This window comes from Ovis canadensis, chromosome 3 (genome assembly GCF_042477335.2).
Source record: "Ovis canadensis isolate MfBH-ARS-UI-01 breed Bighorn chromosome 3, ARS-UI_OviCan_v2, whole genome shotgun sequence".
Lineage (NCBI taxonomy): Eukaryota > Metazoa > Chordata > Mammalia > Artiodactyla > Bovidae > Ovis > Ovis canadensis.
The window spans coordinates 9,732,458-9,748,278 of NC_091247.1; the positions used below are offsets into that span (position 1 = coordinate 9,732,458).

At 50.0% G+C, this 15,821-nt stretch overlaps 1 protein-coding gene across 7 annotated transcripts in view; it reads right to left on the reverse strand.

Annotated features, from left to right (window-relative positions):
• MVB12B (multivesicular body subunit 12B) overlaps window positions 1–15,821 on the reverse strand; it is a 211,768-nt gene that overhangs the window by 135,588 nt on the left and 60,359 nt on the right. For all 7 annotated transcript variants that reach the window (XR_011255491.1, XM_069582393.1, XM_069582392.1 and 4 more), the window contains exons 3-4: window positions 5,675–5,782; window positions 669–765 (exon numbers count right to left, since the gene is read on the reverse strand). Coding sequence is in view for 6 of the 7 variants with exons in the window: in XM_069582393.1 (XP_069438494.1) it covers window positions 669–765; window positions 5,675–5,782 (205 nt within the window). In the remaining variant the exon portion in view is untranslated. The remainder of the gene's footprint in view (window positions 1–668; window positions 766–5,674; window positions 5,783–15,821) is intronic.

Consider the following 15,821-nt stretch of genomic DNA (forward strand, 5'->3'; position numbering starts at 1 on the left):
GTGGATAATATACACTGCTGCTGCTGGTCCTAAGTAATATAAAATAAAGCAAGCTAGTCGCCTTACATCAAACTGAGGAGGGTCAACCCGCCAGAGGTTTCCAGCACTGTTTAGGAACGGATGCCACCATAAGAACCTCAAACTGCCATGCGATCCTGAAGAAGCTTCCGACGTGTCAGCCACTCCTGCTCCATGTGGCTCAGGGTCTTCCCTCAATTTGAGATCTTGAGGACTCTAACTCGCAGTCTTTCTGGTTCTGACTTTTCCTGTACGCTCCAAGAACCAAAAGTGGGGGTATAAGGGCACTTGTACTCTGAGCGTCTTTCGTTTTTTTCCTTTTGCTTCTGGGTCTTGTGTGAAGCCTGGCTTCGGCATCGCTGGAGGATGGGCTAAGGACAAACTACAACCGGTTTCCCGAGTGAACTGATTCAGCGGGGAGCCCCACTCTCAGAGAAAAGGGTGAGTTCTGCTCACTCCCATGCCGCTACCCAGAACACGCCAAAGGAGAGCCGAGCCAGACACGTGTCAGAAGCAGCAGGGTTTATTTGTGGGCACGCAGTGAGGCCGCCTAAAATGTTTCTGAAGCAAACCGCATATCAAAGTGTCTGCACATACACCTGGAGGAAGAAAACGCTCACTGTGGTGAGTAGAGCCAGAGGGTGACTCACGTGTGTCCACCGTCTCCTGAATCGGGATGAAGCCGACGGGCAGAGTGTCCTTGATGTCGATGAGCTTCATGTCCACTAACACGTTCCCTAAATGGCTCTTGGGAAGAAAGGAAAGAGACACAGACGATTAATCTGAACACGCCTGTGGTGGGTCTGCCATTCTGGCTTCAAAACGCGTATTTAACACAATGACTCATGCAGCTTTACGACGGCAGGTTAATTAGAGTAGGTGCCAGTTAATGATCCCCAGCGGCTACACGGGGACTCTGGTGGCCCCCAGAAAAGGATTTCGTCTGCAGAATCTCAAGGCCACTCACTTAGACGTGGCCTTGGTTAGCAGAACGAGTGGCCCAGGCGATGCCCGAGAGGTAACCGAGCAGAGGGCAGCTGTGCAGCCACGTCCCGGGGCCACGTGGCCCCTTAGCCCCGAGCATCAGATCTCGGGACAGCAGGTTTAGAAGAGCACATTCCCGGGGTGGCTGTTGCAGCGGGAGGCGGGGGGGCTGCATCTCTAACAGAGAATCAACCACCCTCCCCACTGGTTGCTGGTCTCTGCATACTGACACGCATCTCAGTGGCTAGGTACGTTCTGTAAAACCCCACGAATCATAAACTCACACAGAGTGGGAAAGCGCTGCTGCCTAATATTACACAGCTTCTAGAATGGCGTGCACAGGGGCCTCTTTAAGCCTCTACTTAGTGGCGGTGCACGGGGCCCACAGTGCACAGTTTTCCGTAACCGAAGCAAAAATATCTTCGAAGACGGCACGCTGTCCTATAATTGCGAGAGAGAATTCTCTGCAAATGCCCTGGCACTTGCAGCCCACATTTCAAGCTGGAAACGAGCTCTAAAGAGATCTACCCTACAACTTAAACAAAGTGGGGCCCCCTCGGAGGTTTCATTAACATCTTCAGAGTCATTTACAAAACTTAGCTCCCCCTCTCTCTAGAGCCAGTTAGAAGAAGAATGATGCCTTCCCATCCCAAATCTCTGCTGTCAGGATGCTAACAATGCACTTGGCATGCCCATCTTCCAGAAATGCCCAAGCCCCCGTAAGCACATGTGCAGTTTACTTGTTCTGCGTTCCCAGATGACCCCACCACCTTGCCCTGCACGGCCGTTCCTCCGGAGTCAAGCCTGGCCTGCTCAGAGAAGGGTGTGGCCCTCGGTCTCTGTGGCCCCACCCGTCCTGCCCAGTGCCAATACCATCACTGAAAACTAAGAAGGCAACTCCTATCATCTATACGCCATGCTTTGTTTCCTCTTGGCATGCTCAACTTTCCTTCGTGTCAGTTTCTAATGGCATGTTTGTGAGGTTTTTATGTAGTATCTGCTTCCCCACCAGGGTTTAAGAACCACGAGGACCAAAACCATCTCTGCTACTACTATATATCCAAGCCTAGCATAGATCTTGCCAAACAGTAGGTACTCGATAATTACTGCTGAATAAATTACTATTTTGGGGTACATTTTCAACCAGACGGGCCACTCAGAATCCGAAATCAAAATGGACTTGCTCGGACGACAAATCTAAATAATGCCAACAAAAATGTTAAAAGTATATTTAGTAAGTGCGTTATAAACCGAAAGTACACAAATGAAATACATTCCTGAAATTTAGCCATGAAGGTCAAAGTGTTGAGTGTAAACTATGACCAGTGTTTTCTCGGCACTGTGGTCAGAAAGCTGCCTCTCTCAAAAGCTGGTGTTTGTGGAGGATTTAAAATGATTACATTTCGGGTAGCTGGGTCTCGGGAAAACAACGCACAGGCCAGCACAGCAAGTGGAGAGCGGAACCCTAACGCGGAATAAATCTCTGACCGTGGAGGAAGGGTTTGAACCATTAACCCAACTTGCAAACATCAGCTGCTTTCAGAATCGCCTGATCTAATCTATCTTTTTTTTTTTTTTTCCCATGGCAGTTGCTTTTCCATGTCATCACTGCCTTCTGCATTGAGAAATTAACAGCTGGATATGTTTCCCTGCCCTATAGATGGATGGGCGTTCATCAATATCCTTCTCCAACGTCTTCTATCTGACAAGTTGGGTTTTAACAGAAGTCAACTGCAAACCACTTAGCGACCTCACCCTCCACACTCTACGAACGTCCCTGATCATAAAGCCAGAACGTCGGTGGTGCAGCCATTAAAAGAGGCATGAAGACCCCCCGCTCCAGTGCACACGGAACAGGAGGTTTCACTGTCAGAGCTTCCTGCAGCCCAAGTGAGGTCCCTCGGCGCCCTGGGCTGCTGCTGCACCGGGTTTAATACAGTAGGTCTGCGACACCATTAATTTTGCCTGTTCCTCTCCCCTCCCCCATCCTGTGCTCTCTTTCATTTCCTCCTCATAAATATGAAGAACGTATTCCCAATCCTTGTTGAGCAAATGATTCATGCCAAAAGCCCAATATGCACTGACTCAGGGTATTTATATTGTCTCTGGTAGCCAGTATTTGCTAGTATACTGTAATTATTTTTGACAACCTTGCATTTAAGGTAGCCACAGATAACCAACTTAATATTCAAATGTTCATAAATCCTTCTGTTTAATATCCTCCCTACCTAATCTATGTACATTATTATTACAGGTAATGCAGAAAGTACAGGGCATGAAAAGTGCAATTAATCTCGATCCTTCCCCAGGAAGCAATGTCACTCCAAAGCCAGGTTTCTCTGTTAACAGCATTATTGGGGGAAAGGAATTCAGGTTCCAGAGGAGTCTCCCCAAACTCCTACACAGGGAGTCTCAAGTCACCTAATTAAGAATCTGTCCAGTCTTGAGATTCTACATCCCTCCTTTGCAGTTGTAAAAAATTATGCCATGCAAAGTCTTGGCTCTGACAGCGGGGCTGGGACAGACCGGCTGTAACAGATGAAAATATGGCTCATTCCTGCTCCACTCCTGGGCTGGCAAGGGGGCCCCTGCCGCCCCTTTGAACTGCCTTCCCTCTGCGTCTCACTACAGGACCCATTCATTCTTTTTCTGAAAGTAAAATGCTCCTAATTTCCTTACTGCCTCAAAAGCGGGGCAGAGGATTCTCCCACTGCCCTTGTCCTTGTCTTACACCCTCTCCCACACACACTTCACCATGCCTGCCTGGCCCTCATACAGCAAGAGATACGAAGTAGGCACTCAACACACATCTCCTGAATGTTCGACAAATGATTAGATCGACGTATTTTCTACCATCCACTTACCCATGACACTAAAATTAACAAGCCCCAGTGACTTTTCTCTGTCATTTTTTAACTTGTTAGTGTCCCTACTCCAAGGGATCAGGGGCTCTTCTGGCTGAGAGTACCGACACCCTATTTATAGCCGTCAAGGAAATGCAACAAAAACAGAAACCAAACAGCCAATGAGATCGTCTGTCCTCTGCAGCTGCGGGCTCCTCTTCAGCAGGAGGGCCCGAGGCTGAGTGGAGGTCAGGAGCGAACGTGTGAAACCACTGGGCAGAGCAAGGGTGTGGACACGAGCTGCTCAAGCCTGGGGAGGTGGTCCCGCAGCCCTGCGCAGTGAACATGCCGACTTCCTGCGGAGAGGGGTAGCCAGTGGCAGAACAGAGGTGACAACAGCTAAGAATATGGATGGTTTCAAAGAGGGTATAGGTAACCTCCAGGGACAAAGGCGACGAGACAGCTCCATAGGTGTTTATGGACGCAGGATGGAGGGATGGAGCCAGGGGCACTGCCCGAACGTCACAGGCCTGACGTCTGGAAAGGTAACCGGGCCTTCAGACCTGCCCCTGGGGTTTCCTCGCTGCACTGTGACCTGAAGGTCCTGCTCAGATCCACCGAGGACCCAGCTGCCAGGAACTTCCCTCCTCCATCAGGAGTTCTGTCCTTTACAGCAAGCATTTATTACTCTCATCATGAGTGGGAAAAAATGAGAGCAACGAGTCCTCCCTGAGTATGTTAGAAATCATTTTCCTAACAAACACTTATCAACAAATGTGAACAGCTGCTGGACAAGAGTGTGGACCACAGATCCATGTGACAATCCACAGCCAAAAAATGCTGCAGGGACACACGAGGACTGTGACAGGACCACGGGGCTGTGGGCTGGTGATGGAGAGAAAGACGGTGACCTTTCCCTTCCAGGCTTCTGAACAGGGATGCTTGAACCTGAGTTTTTTTAAAATCACTTATGAACATATTTTATTGTTGCCATAAGATTTATAAAAATAATAAAAATATTTCCCATCTGATTTTTTTTGCATTTAGGCCCAAAATAAAATGGCACCCCTAAAAATGAAAATCTGACTGCTCCCTATTAGGGTTAGGGAAGACAGGTGTCCTTAGACAAGCACATAAACTCCCTGATCTCAGGAGCTATTACTTTAAGAGTCTGAGGATGGAGGCAGCATATTTGCAGAGTGCCCAGGACAGGCCTCACATGGAAAGGATACTCACAAGAGCCACTTCTCTTTGTTCTAAACCACCTATTTGAACATCTTTAGTAGGTGCCTTTAAAATTTCCTTATTTATGGGCTTAAGTATTAAAAACAACACAGTAAAAGTGATCTGCATGTGAGGTGGATACCTACCTGCCAAAACAATGAAATGTCACGTGGCAGAGAGACCTGGGGAGAAAGCCAACACAGCCACGTCTTGGGGAGGGGTGACCATGGATCATCTTCTGGCTATGTTCCCCTCTACTGGTCAGCTTTAAAGCCAGCTCCCCTGGAAGATGCTCACATCATACTACCCTGCAATTTGTTACTCGGATGAAAGGCAGGCAGGATGAGAGCTGTGAGAGAAATCTTTTCCGTGTTTCCTTTGGAAAACGAGTTTTAATGGAATTCACTACACACTTGGGTATGTGGTTAATAATACTGTTAATAAATGAAACCCAGCGGTGGTTGCTGATCCTACCCTGTTTACTTAAAACCACCGATAAATTAACACGGCAATGAAAATAAACCACCACCAAAAAAGTGAGGAGAATTTCAAACACGAACGGAAATGTGCTCTCTTAGCAAACGGAAAGCCACTACTAGACTTACATTTTCTTTGGAAAAGGATCTCGTGAAGCACAGGTATCGGGTAACCTTGGATTTAAATAAGCCGTCTTTCCAGAGGTCAGCGTCCACACCATCTGCTGTCTGAGCGACCTGCACCAGAGAGACGGGGAAGAGGACACAGGTGAGGCAGGGGGCCTTGGAGGGCGGGCGTGAGGAGCTTCCGTACCTGCGCCAATTAACTCCGGCCCGGACTCGCGCGGCATCTCATTAGTCCACTTCACCAGGCCCTGGGAAGAGATTTTTTCCAAGAGGGGCCAAGGGAGAGTGTGAAAAATACAACTTCTAAAAACACTGTCCCTGGGGAAGTCATTGATTAAAGACACCCTGACAAAAGTGCTTCTAATGAGAAAAGAGGAACTTCTGTTTGTCATGGACCAAGAAGGGACCGGAGAAGTCAGCACATTGAGCTGCTCACTGCCAGTCACTCCGGGGACAGTACAGGGTGCAGAGGGCAGAAATGGGGCATGCAATGCCACCAGAGAGGGGCCCGCCTGCCAGGCGCCTGGTGCGGCTTCCTGCTCCGGGGCTGACTGGGCTGGCCAGGGGCTGCTATCACTGGGCATGGGGGGGCGGGCAGGGCGTCAGAGAGGTTCGCCCTGCCCCACTTCTTTTCAGCACAAGTTCTGTGAGTGGAATTCAAGGTTGAAAACCAGCATGATAGGAAAATTAAAAAAAGACTCGGCTGCCAGTTTCTAGTCTCACCGAGGAGCCATATTCTCGTATATGGCTGTAGAAATTTCCCTCTAAGGGCTTCCCTGGGGGCTCAGATGGTAAAGAATCTGCCTGCAATGCGAGAGACCTGGGTTCGATCCCTGGGTTGGGAAGTTCTCTGGAAAAGGGAAAGGCAACCCACTCCCATATTCTCACCTGGAGAATTCCCTAGACATAGGAGCCTGGCACAAAGAGTTGAACATGACTGAGCGACTAACACTTTTCACTTATAGTTTCAAGAAGCGTTCAAGGATGAAGCCAGCCTTGATGTGAGTCTTATAGGGCCTGGGCCCTGGGCCAGGGGACTAAGGCCATCAGTGGGAAGAGCTCACAAGGAGACAGGAGAGGAGAAGAAGGCTGGCTGGGACATGCTCTCCCCATTCTCTCCACGATGCTCGTTAAGGAACGATCGGGCTTGGTGCTGCTTCTTCCCTCAGAACCTAACAGGCCAGAGGAATCCGCATCCTGGCTGCACCCCAAGGGGACTCTGGGAAGACCTGGGAGCAGCGCCCCTTTGGGGAGCAGTGCCCTCTGCAGCCGGTCCCCTGCAGTGCACTCTGGGGTCTCCCTGCTCCTCCTTCTGAGGCTTAGACTGTGGGAGGCATGTGTTCCCAGTTGGGTCCGATTCTTTGCGACTGCATGGACTGTAGCCAGCCAGGCTCCTCTGTCCATGGAATCTTCCAGGCAAGAATACTGGGGTGGGTTGCCATTTCCTTCTCCAGGGAACTGTTCCAACCCAGGGATTGAACCTACATCTCTTGCGTCTCCTGCATCAGCAGACAGATTCCTTTCCAGCTGAGCCAGCGGGGAAGACTATGGGAAGCTGCCTTTGATCTGACAAGCTCCGGGCTGTCCTTACAAACTGCTGAAAACGCCTCTGTTCTTTACACAAAACTGCCCTGATTCTGCCCCGTCCCGTGTGCACACGGCACAGCAGGCCCACATGGCTCGGACTGTCGCGTGTGAAGCTGGGAGTGCGGGGGCCGCCTCCACCAGGAGGGTCCCGTAGCCCCCACGGCCACGTTCTCCGAGGGAGCCCCTGAAAAGACCAAAGGCCAACTGGCAAAAGAAAAGTACTTGCTTTCACAGCGAACAATTGTTAAGTTCATAAATGCCATGAAGGGAAAAGAAGGGTCCTTATGCTGAATATGCAAAGATGTTTGACCTGAAATCCGAAGGAGGAACGGTATGGTGACAATCTCAGGGACAGTCTGGTTCAAGCACGTCACTCCCACAGAAAGAAACACGGCCGAACAGACCAGGCCTTGTCCACACTTGCCCCTATAATGGTCATACATGAAGTTCCCCAGAAAACCTGAGACTTGAGGCCGTGGCCCCAATTTCTACTACCAAGGGTCCCTTATGCTTTGTTTTCTCCCACAGGTTCCACGTTTGAAAGATTTTTGTTTCCCAAACTGTACTTGTGTTTCCTCAGTTCAAAGATGTAGCCATTTGAGAATCACCTGTGGATTTAAAGAACGCTCCTTTAGGAAAAAAAGAAAAATCATGTCAAACTGCACAACGTATTTCTCAGATGCATTGCAATTTTGGAACCATTAAAATGTGATGAGATGCCACAGGAACAAAGAAAGAAGGGAACCTATGTAGTTTCTCTATAATACATGTATTATTTTTGATAAATTAAAAAAAGAAACAGAGAGTCTGCAGAACACACAAAGGCTGTGGTACCTCAGAAGAGAGACAGCTGCGTCCAGCCTTCCACAGAAAAATCTGGGGGTTCAGGAGGGTTTTCCTGGCTAGAGTGGGGTGGTGTGCCCCCTCATTCAAGGCCATCGTTTCCAGGGTTTGAAAATGAGGATTCCCTCCTCTCGCCCCACTGCTAGAATCTTCCCTTTTCTGAATAAGAAGACACCCTGGTATGATGAAGAAGCTGGTGAAGGAATGCAAAGAGGGGAGAGGAAAGCAGGAGCAGGCCTGCTCCCTCCTCAGAGGCCCCCTTCTCTCCCTCTGTCCCTGCAGTTAACGGGCCTCCAACCTGCTCTGGAGACCCATTCAACAAGGTCCACCCTGGCCCAGCTCTGCCCTGAGCCACAACTCATGTGCGGTGAAGTGAAAACGTGTAACGCCCTCCAACCCCAAGGGGAGTGAGGAGGGAGGTGAGAGAGAGAGAGAGGAGGAGGGAGAGAAGCGTGTGTGTGGGTGTGCATGCACACGTGCGTGTGCATAGGCGGGTGTGGGTGTGCAGAGCACAGAGATGCCTGCAGCCAGGGGTCCACAGTCTGGGATGGGTCCACCTCCAAGGCTGCTTGGGGTGTGGGGAGCCCAGATCTGGCTCAGCAGCAGGACTAGGGAAGTGGCCCCAGAGGAACAAGGTTGGGCCTTCACAGCTTGCCTTCTCTGGAGCAGGAGAAGTACCCAGGCAGGTAAAGGTGCTTCCCAACCTAAACTCTCCCCATGGCAAGCTAGACTAGCTACGAGGTAAGTTGGAGAAGGAAATGGCAACCCACTCCAGTGTTCTTGCCTTGAGAACCCCATGGACAGAGGAGCCTGGCAGGCTACAGTCCATGGGGTCACAAGGAGTCAGACACGACTGTAGTGACTGAGCATACGAGGCAAGTATGTGGTCAGCAGCTACAGGGGTGCCTCGCAGAAGTTCACCTCTAAACTCTGTCCCCGTGAACTCAGTCTTGAGTCCCAGGATGGGAAGGGAGGAACAGGGAGGCAGGCTGGGGGTGGAAGAAGAGGACTCTAGGTACAGCAGACCCCAACCTGACACTCCAGGCTTAAGCAAGCCCCCATCCCTGAGGACACTGTAGGGGCAGAGGGGATAATGCACGGGAACTGCCTCAGTGCTCACCCAGGACCCCATGAAGCCAGAGCCCACAGACAGGTCCATGCAAACATGACGACCCCATGAAGCCAGCACCAATAGACAGGTCCATGCAAACGTGATGACCCCATGAAGCCAGCGCCAACAGACAGGTCCATGCAAACGTGACGACCCCATGAAGCCAGCGCCAACAGACAGGTCTATGTAAATGCAACGACCCCATGAAGCCAGCGCCAACAGACAGGTCCATGCAAACGTGACGACCCCATGAAGCCAGCGCCAACAGACAGGTCCATGCAAACGTGACGACCCCATGAAGCCAGCGCCAACAGACAGGTCTATGTAAACGCAATGACCCCATGAAGCCAGCGCCCACAGACAGGTCTACGCAAACGTGACAACGACCCCATGAAGTCAGCGCCAACAGACAGGTCTATGCAAACGTGACGACCCCATGAAGCCAGAGCCAACAGACAGGTCCACGCAAACGTGATGACCCCGTGAAGCCAGCACCAACAGACAGGTCCATGCAAACGTGACGACCCCACGAAGGCAGCACCAACAGACAGGTCCATGCAAACGTGACGACCCCATGAAGGCAGTGCTAACAGACAGGTCCACGCAAACGTGATGACCCCATGAAGCCAGCGCCAACAGACAGGTCTACACAAACGTGACGACCCCATGAAGCCAGTGCCAACAGACAGGTCTACACAAACGTGACGACCCCATGAGGCCAGCACCCACAGACAGGTCCACACTACATCAGGATTCGAAAAGCCCTGCATTGTCACATGGCGGCTCAGCTCCAAACTCTGGTCCCTGGGGTTCCTTCCCCATCTCTGGGACTAGTCCTAGTCTTCAACACAGATTATATACTTGTGTGATTAACCTTTATTGGCTCTACTGCCCCACCACTGACAAAAGCTTTGCCAAGCCAAGGACAATGTCAGATGGCCGTTTATCCCCTGTACTCAGCGTCCTGCCTGATACACACGGGCTCAACCGCAACTGGCTGAAGGAGTGAACAGACAAATCAGCCCGTAGATCTGCAGCAAACTGTGAAAAACTAAGAAACCCCGCTAGCTGCTGGAGTAAGGTAATACAAATTTTAAAAATGAAATTTCCAGGACTTAATCCCTTGAGCTGAGTGTATGTGTCCCCTTCAAAATCACCACTCACAGGCCAAACCCCCATTTCAACAGCGAGGCCACTAATTCCTTCGGTTTTATCTGTACCCTGTCTTGTTCCCAAAATGACTAGAGGATGCCCAACACTGCTGCTGGCTTCAGTGCCCAGGGTGTCTGTCATAGGGGTTCATACGCGTGTGCACACACACACACACACACACACACCTCTCTTACACACTCACATGCTCAGACCCTCCCTCTCCTTCTCCCATCTTCCCAGTATAGGAGCTGCCTCTGCAGAGGAAGAGGTGGGCAGTGACAGACAGGACACTTGGGTTTACTGCTGTTTCCCACCAATATTCTTCTAAAATGACAATCTAGTGGAGACAGCAGGGAGCCACGAAAATAAAGAGCAAGAGAGGAGTACAGCACGAGGCAGATGCCATCAGACGTTTGGAGACGTGGGAGGTGGAAGGTCCAGGGTGTAGCAGAGGAGCAGGGATGGACATCCCAGGGCCCCAGACACCACCGGGATGAGGGTGGAGGGCCTGGAGATGGGCACGATGCGAGTTTAGAACTGGAGACAGGCAGAACAAAGACGTCAAGATTCCTAGAGCCCCACTCTGCTTCAGAAGTATTTTCTGCAGAAATGGCATCAGCAGGGCTCAGGGCTCCAGGACACCAGCTTGGTGGGGAAGGAGGTAAAGGAGGAAATAAAACTCCAGAGTCAGAGCAGAGGGTAAGGACTACGCACACTGAGCTGAACAGTGGCTGAAAGGTGGGCCCTCCCAGTCCCTTCCAGGCCCACCCTCCTTCCTGCTTCTGGCACCTTGGGAGCCAGGTGTACCCAAATGCTGCAAATTGAAGGATGCGTCTCTGGAGAAATTAGAGAGTGCCAGAGAGAAGACCAGCACCCACCGGCTCTGAGGTCTCTGGTTACGGTTACAAGAGCCAGCTCCTGGTGCACTGGCCCACTGTGCCGCCCACCAGTCATCAGGCCCCACCCCTACCACAGGGCTCCAACCCCAGGAGCTAGGGCCTGGCTCTTAACTGACAACAAAGAATTACCAGGCACCAGGGGGAGTCTCAAATATGACAACAGGCTCCAAATTATTAGAAGAAAGGGAACCTGAAAATAGCACAGAAAACAGGAGGAAACCACAAAAGCTAAAGAATTAACAACCAAACCTGAAATGAACATCTTCAGAGGGATAAGTGAAGATACTACAGTCACCAAGCAAGAACTGGGTCTCCCTGGTGGCTCAGACAGGAAAGAATCTGCCTGCAATGCTGGAGACCCAGGTTCAACCCGAGTCAGGAAGGTCCCCTGGAGAAGGGAATGGCTCACCCACTCCAGTGTTCTTGCCTGGAGAATTTCATGGGCAGTCCATGGGGCCACAAAGAGTTGGACACAGCTGATTGACTAACACTTTCATTTTATTTTAAACGAGAATAGAATATTGTGGAGAACGTTTTAAAAGGAACAATTTAAGACAACACAAGGAGTTTAGACATAAAAACTGACAGCTAAAATTAAACATTAAAAAAATATATATATATATTGGAGGAGAAAATTGAGGAAATCTCCCAGAAGATAAAATACAAAGGTGAAGAGAGAAACTAGAGATGGGGGAAAAAAAACCTGAGAACTGAAGAATCAATAATAGTATCCAACAATGAAATTTCCAGAAAGGGAAATAAAAAACAGAAGAAAAGGCAAGCCTCCACAGTAAGAGGAGGGATGAAAAAAACGCCCTTAAAACTTCCAGAGAGAAGTAACAGGCCACGTACAGAGGAACAGAATCAGAATGCACCCGACTTCTTATCAGCAACACTGAAAACTAAGGCGCGAACAGCCTCTTCAAAATTCCAAGGATTTCTGGAATTCTCCACCTCAACCAGGGTCAAGTAAGCATGAAGGTAGGAGAAGATCTTAGCAGATGTTCAAGGACTTACGAAGTTCATCCCGCTGCCTTCTCTGGGGAGCCTAGAGGAGGATGTGCCAGCATGACTGGGCACTGAATCAACACAGAGGAACCTAGAGCTCCAGGAACAGGCCCCCACACGAGACAGCCCAGGGACGGCCTGGACGGAGGGGAAGGAGAGAAGGTCGTGGAAAGAAGAGTGATGCGGGCCGTCTCTGGGGGAGGACGCAATGTGGACTGCACCCTGGGAAGAGGTGCGGATGGATGGGCGCGGGACAGACGTGTGAGGGTTTACAGGCATGAAGCTCTGTGTGAAAATATAACTTAGTAACTAACTTGAAAACTTTAAAGAAAAACTTTAAATTCTCATGTAAAAATCGGTAGGCATCTAGACAAGTAAGTAAATGAAAGAGACAAGTCAAGAACTAATTCCAAGAAAAGGAAACAGTTACAAGAAAGAACCTCCAGTCCCGCTGAATCACTTGATCCGTACCCAAGGTTTGCCTTGTTCTGATATACAAGCTCCCCACTAATGTACCAAAACTGTGATACTTCCTGATGGGCGGAGAACATGAGAAAACTACATGTGCAGGATAGGCGGTCAAGAAATAAACAGTACAATCACATTATTTAGATATACGGAGACGAAGTACCAGAAGTGAAAAAATCTCAAAGTGCTGAAAGTAACTGCCTCTGGGGAATGAAACAGGGGGAGCAGGCAGAGACAGGCCGGGGTGGCTATGCTTTCTTATAAGTCCCTTAGTACTCTCTGATTTAACTGTGTAGGCATCACTTTGTTAAAAACAGAAAAGTGAATTTTAATTTTAAAATCTCAAGAGAGCTGGGGAGATGTCTCATGGAAGACAGGATGGGGGCGATACTCCCTGGAGAGAAGCCGTTACTCTGAGGACCACAGGGATGTTCCTGCAGGTACAGTTCCGGATCTAGTCATCTCCTTAGTGCGTCCCAGTGTGGGACAACGTCCGAAGCTGCACGTGACTTCTCCACTGCCGAGTCCACCAAGGGAACAGGAGCATGTGGAGAAGCTGTGGCCCCAAGCCTGGCAGAACCACACCGGGGCCTGGTACAGCTGCCTGCCCGGCCTGGGCTCAGCCCCTGGCTCGTGCAGCCCAGGCCCCTGACTTCCTTCCTTCTCAGGCTCCAGCTCAGAGGTCACATTCTGCATGACCACAAGGCAGTCCCAGAAGGAAACATGCGTTCAGGAAGCCCAGAGAGCCCACAGGGCGTGGGAAGGAACCCCTGAGCATAACTGCAGCAAAGCCTCCTGGTTCGAGGACAGGTGGAGGGGCAGGCATCCCAGCCGAGCACTCACTGCTGTCGGGGCTCTGGTCTAGGCAGCTTCTGTGCAGAGTCTCACTGAATCCTCCCAATCACCCAGCGCAAGGGGTGCTATTTCCCCCTCAGTTTACAGATGAGAAAATGAGGCTTGGTGAACTTCCATAAACTAACTCGAAGTCACTCCGTGGTCAGAGGAGAGGTGGGGCTCTGTGCCCTCTGGCTCTGCCCCCTCAGCACTCAGTAAGCAGAGCACTCTCACACAGCCCAGGGAAGGACGGCCCACCGCCCGGGTCAAAACCAGGGCAGCCCTGGGCCCTGCCTTGGGGACAGCTGACAAGCCATGGGCAGGCATCTCTGACACAAAGAACCACCCAGGCCACTTAAAAACAGTGTCACAGAGAAAGGGCATCCCTGAATGCTCCAGATATCTATTTCTGCTTTATTGACTATGCCAAAGCCTTTGACTGTGTGGATCACAATAAACCGTGGAAAATTCTGAAAGAGATGGGAATACCAGACCACCTGACCTACCTCTTGAGAAACCTATATGCAGGTCAGGAAGAAACAGTTAGAACTGGACATGGAACAACAAATTGGTTCCAAATAGGAAAAGGAATATATCAAGGCTGTATATTGTCACCCTGCTTATTCAACTTCCACGCAGAGTACATCAAGAGAAACCCTGGGCTGGAAGAAGCACAAGCTGGAATCAAGATTGCTGGGAGAAATATCAACAACCTCAGATATGCAGATGACACCACCCTATGTCAGAAAGTGAAGAGGAGCTAAAAAGCCTCTTGATGAAAATGAAAGTGGAGAGTGAAAAAGTTGGCTTAAAGCTCAACATTCAGAAAATGAAGATCATGGCATCCGGTCCCATCACTTCATGGGAAACAGATGGGGAAACAGCAGAAACAGTGTCAGACTTTATTTTTTGGCGCTCCAAAATCACTGTAGATGGTGACTGCAGCCATGAAATTAAAAGATGCTTACTCCTTGGAAGGAAAATTATGACCAACCTAGATAGCATATTCAAAAGCAGAGACATCACTTTGCTGACTAAGGTCCATCTAGTCAAGGCTACGGTTTTTCCAGTGGTCATGTATGGATGAGAGTTGGACTGTGAAGAAAGCTGAGTGCCGAAGAATTGATGCTTTTGAACTGTGGTGTTGGAGAGTCCCTTCGACTGCAAGGAGATCCAACCAGTCCATCCTAAAGGAGACCAGTCCTGGGTGTTCATTGGAAGGAATGATGCTGAAGCTGAAACTCCAGTACTTTGTCCACCTCATGCGAAGAGTTGACTCATTGGAAAAGACTCTGATGCTGGGAGGGATTGGGGGCAGGAGGAGAAGGGAACAACAGAGGACGAGATGGCTGGATGGCATCATTGACTAGATGGACGTGAGTCTGAGTGAACTCCGGGAGTTGGTGATGGACAGGGAGGCCTGGCGTGCTGCAATTCATGGGGTCACCAAGAGCCAGACACGACTGAGCGACTGAACTGAATGCTGCAGAGAAGACAGCGCTCGATAACAGTTCTGGAAGCCCGTGGGTTTGGAGAGCTTTGCTATGATGACAGAGGAAGGGAAGGAAACAGCCTACCTGGGACACTTTAAAAGGGCCTGTGCACTCACACAGGGCCCAGCGTTCTAACGCTGCTCTTTAACTTGCGTGACACAGGGACACCTGAGCTCACCCACACAAGGGGAGGGTGAAGGACATGGGCGCACGGGGACCACGGAGCACCCCAGCCAGCAGGCAGGCCTCAGGAAGAGAACACGCTGGGGTTCACTTGCTCGGAGAAGAGACGCAGGGGCTTGTGCGAGAGACTGCACACTCGTCACAGACGAACCCACTCTCCAGTCGGTTCACTGCGTTCTGAACGCTGCGAGGACCCCAACACCACCACAATTCACTGTGTGCACTCTAGGTGCCGCGACCGGCCCCATGTATTTTATTCTCAAGTCGTTAGTGTCAGTTACCTCATTTAACACAATAGCCCTACATGAGTTACTGTAATAATCGGTTACTAGCTGATTTTACAGATGAGGAAATTGAGGAACAAAAGGATTGTGGCTAAATAAATTATGCTATTCTATGTAATGGACATACACAGGACACATATTATATAACTGAAACTAATATAAAGCTGCATGTCAGTTATACCTCAATACAAATAAATTTAAAGCAATAACATTAAAAAATATCCATAATGTCAACTGTGCAGAACCAATGCAGAACTGAAGGACACATATTCAGTTCTTAGAAAGGAC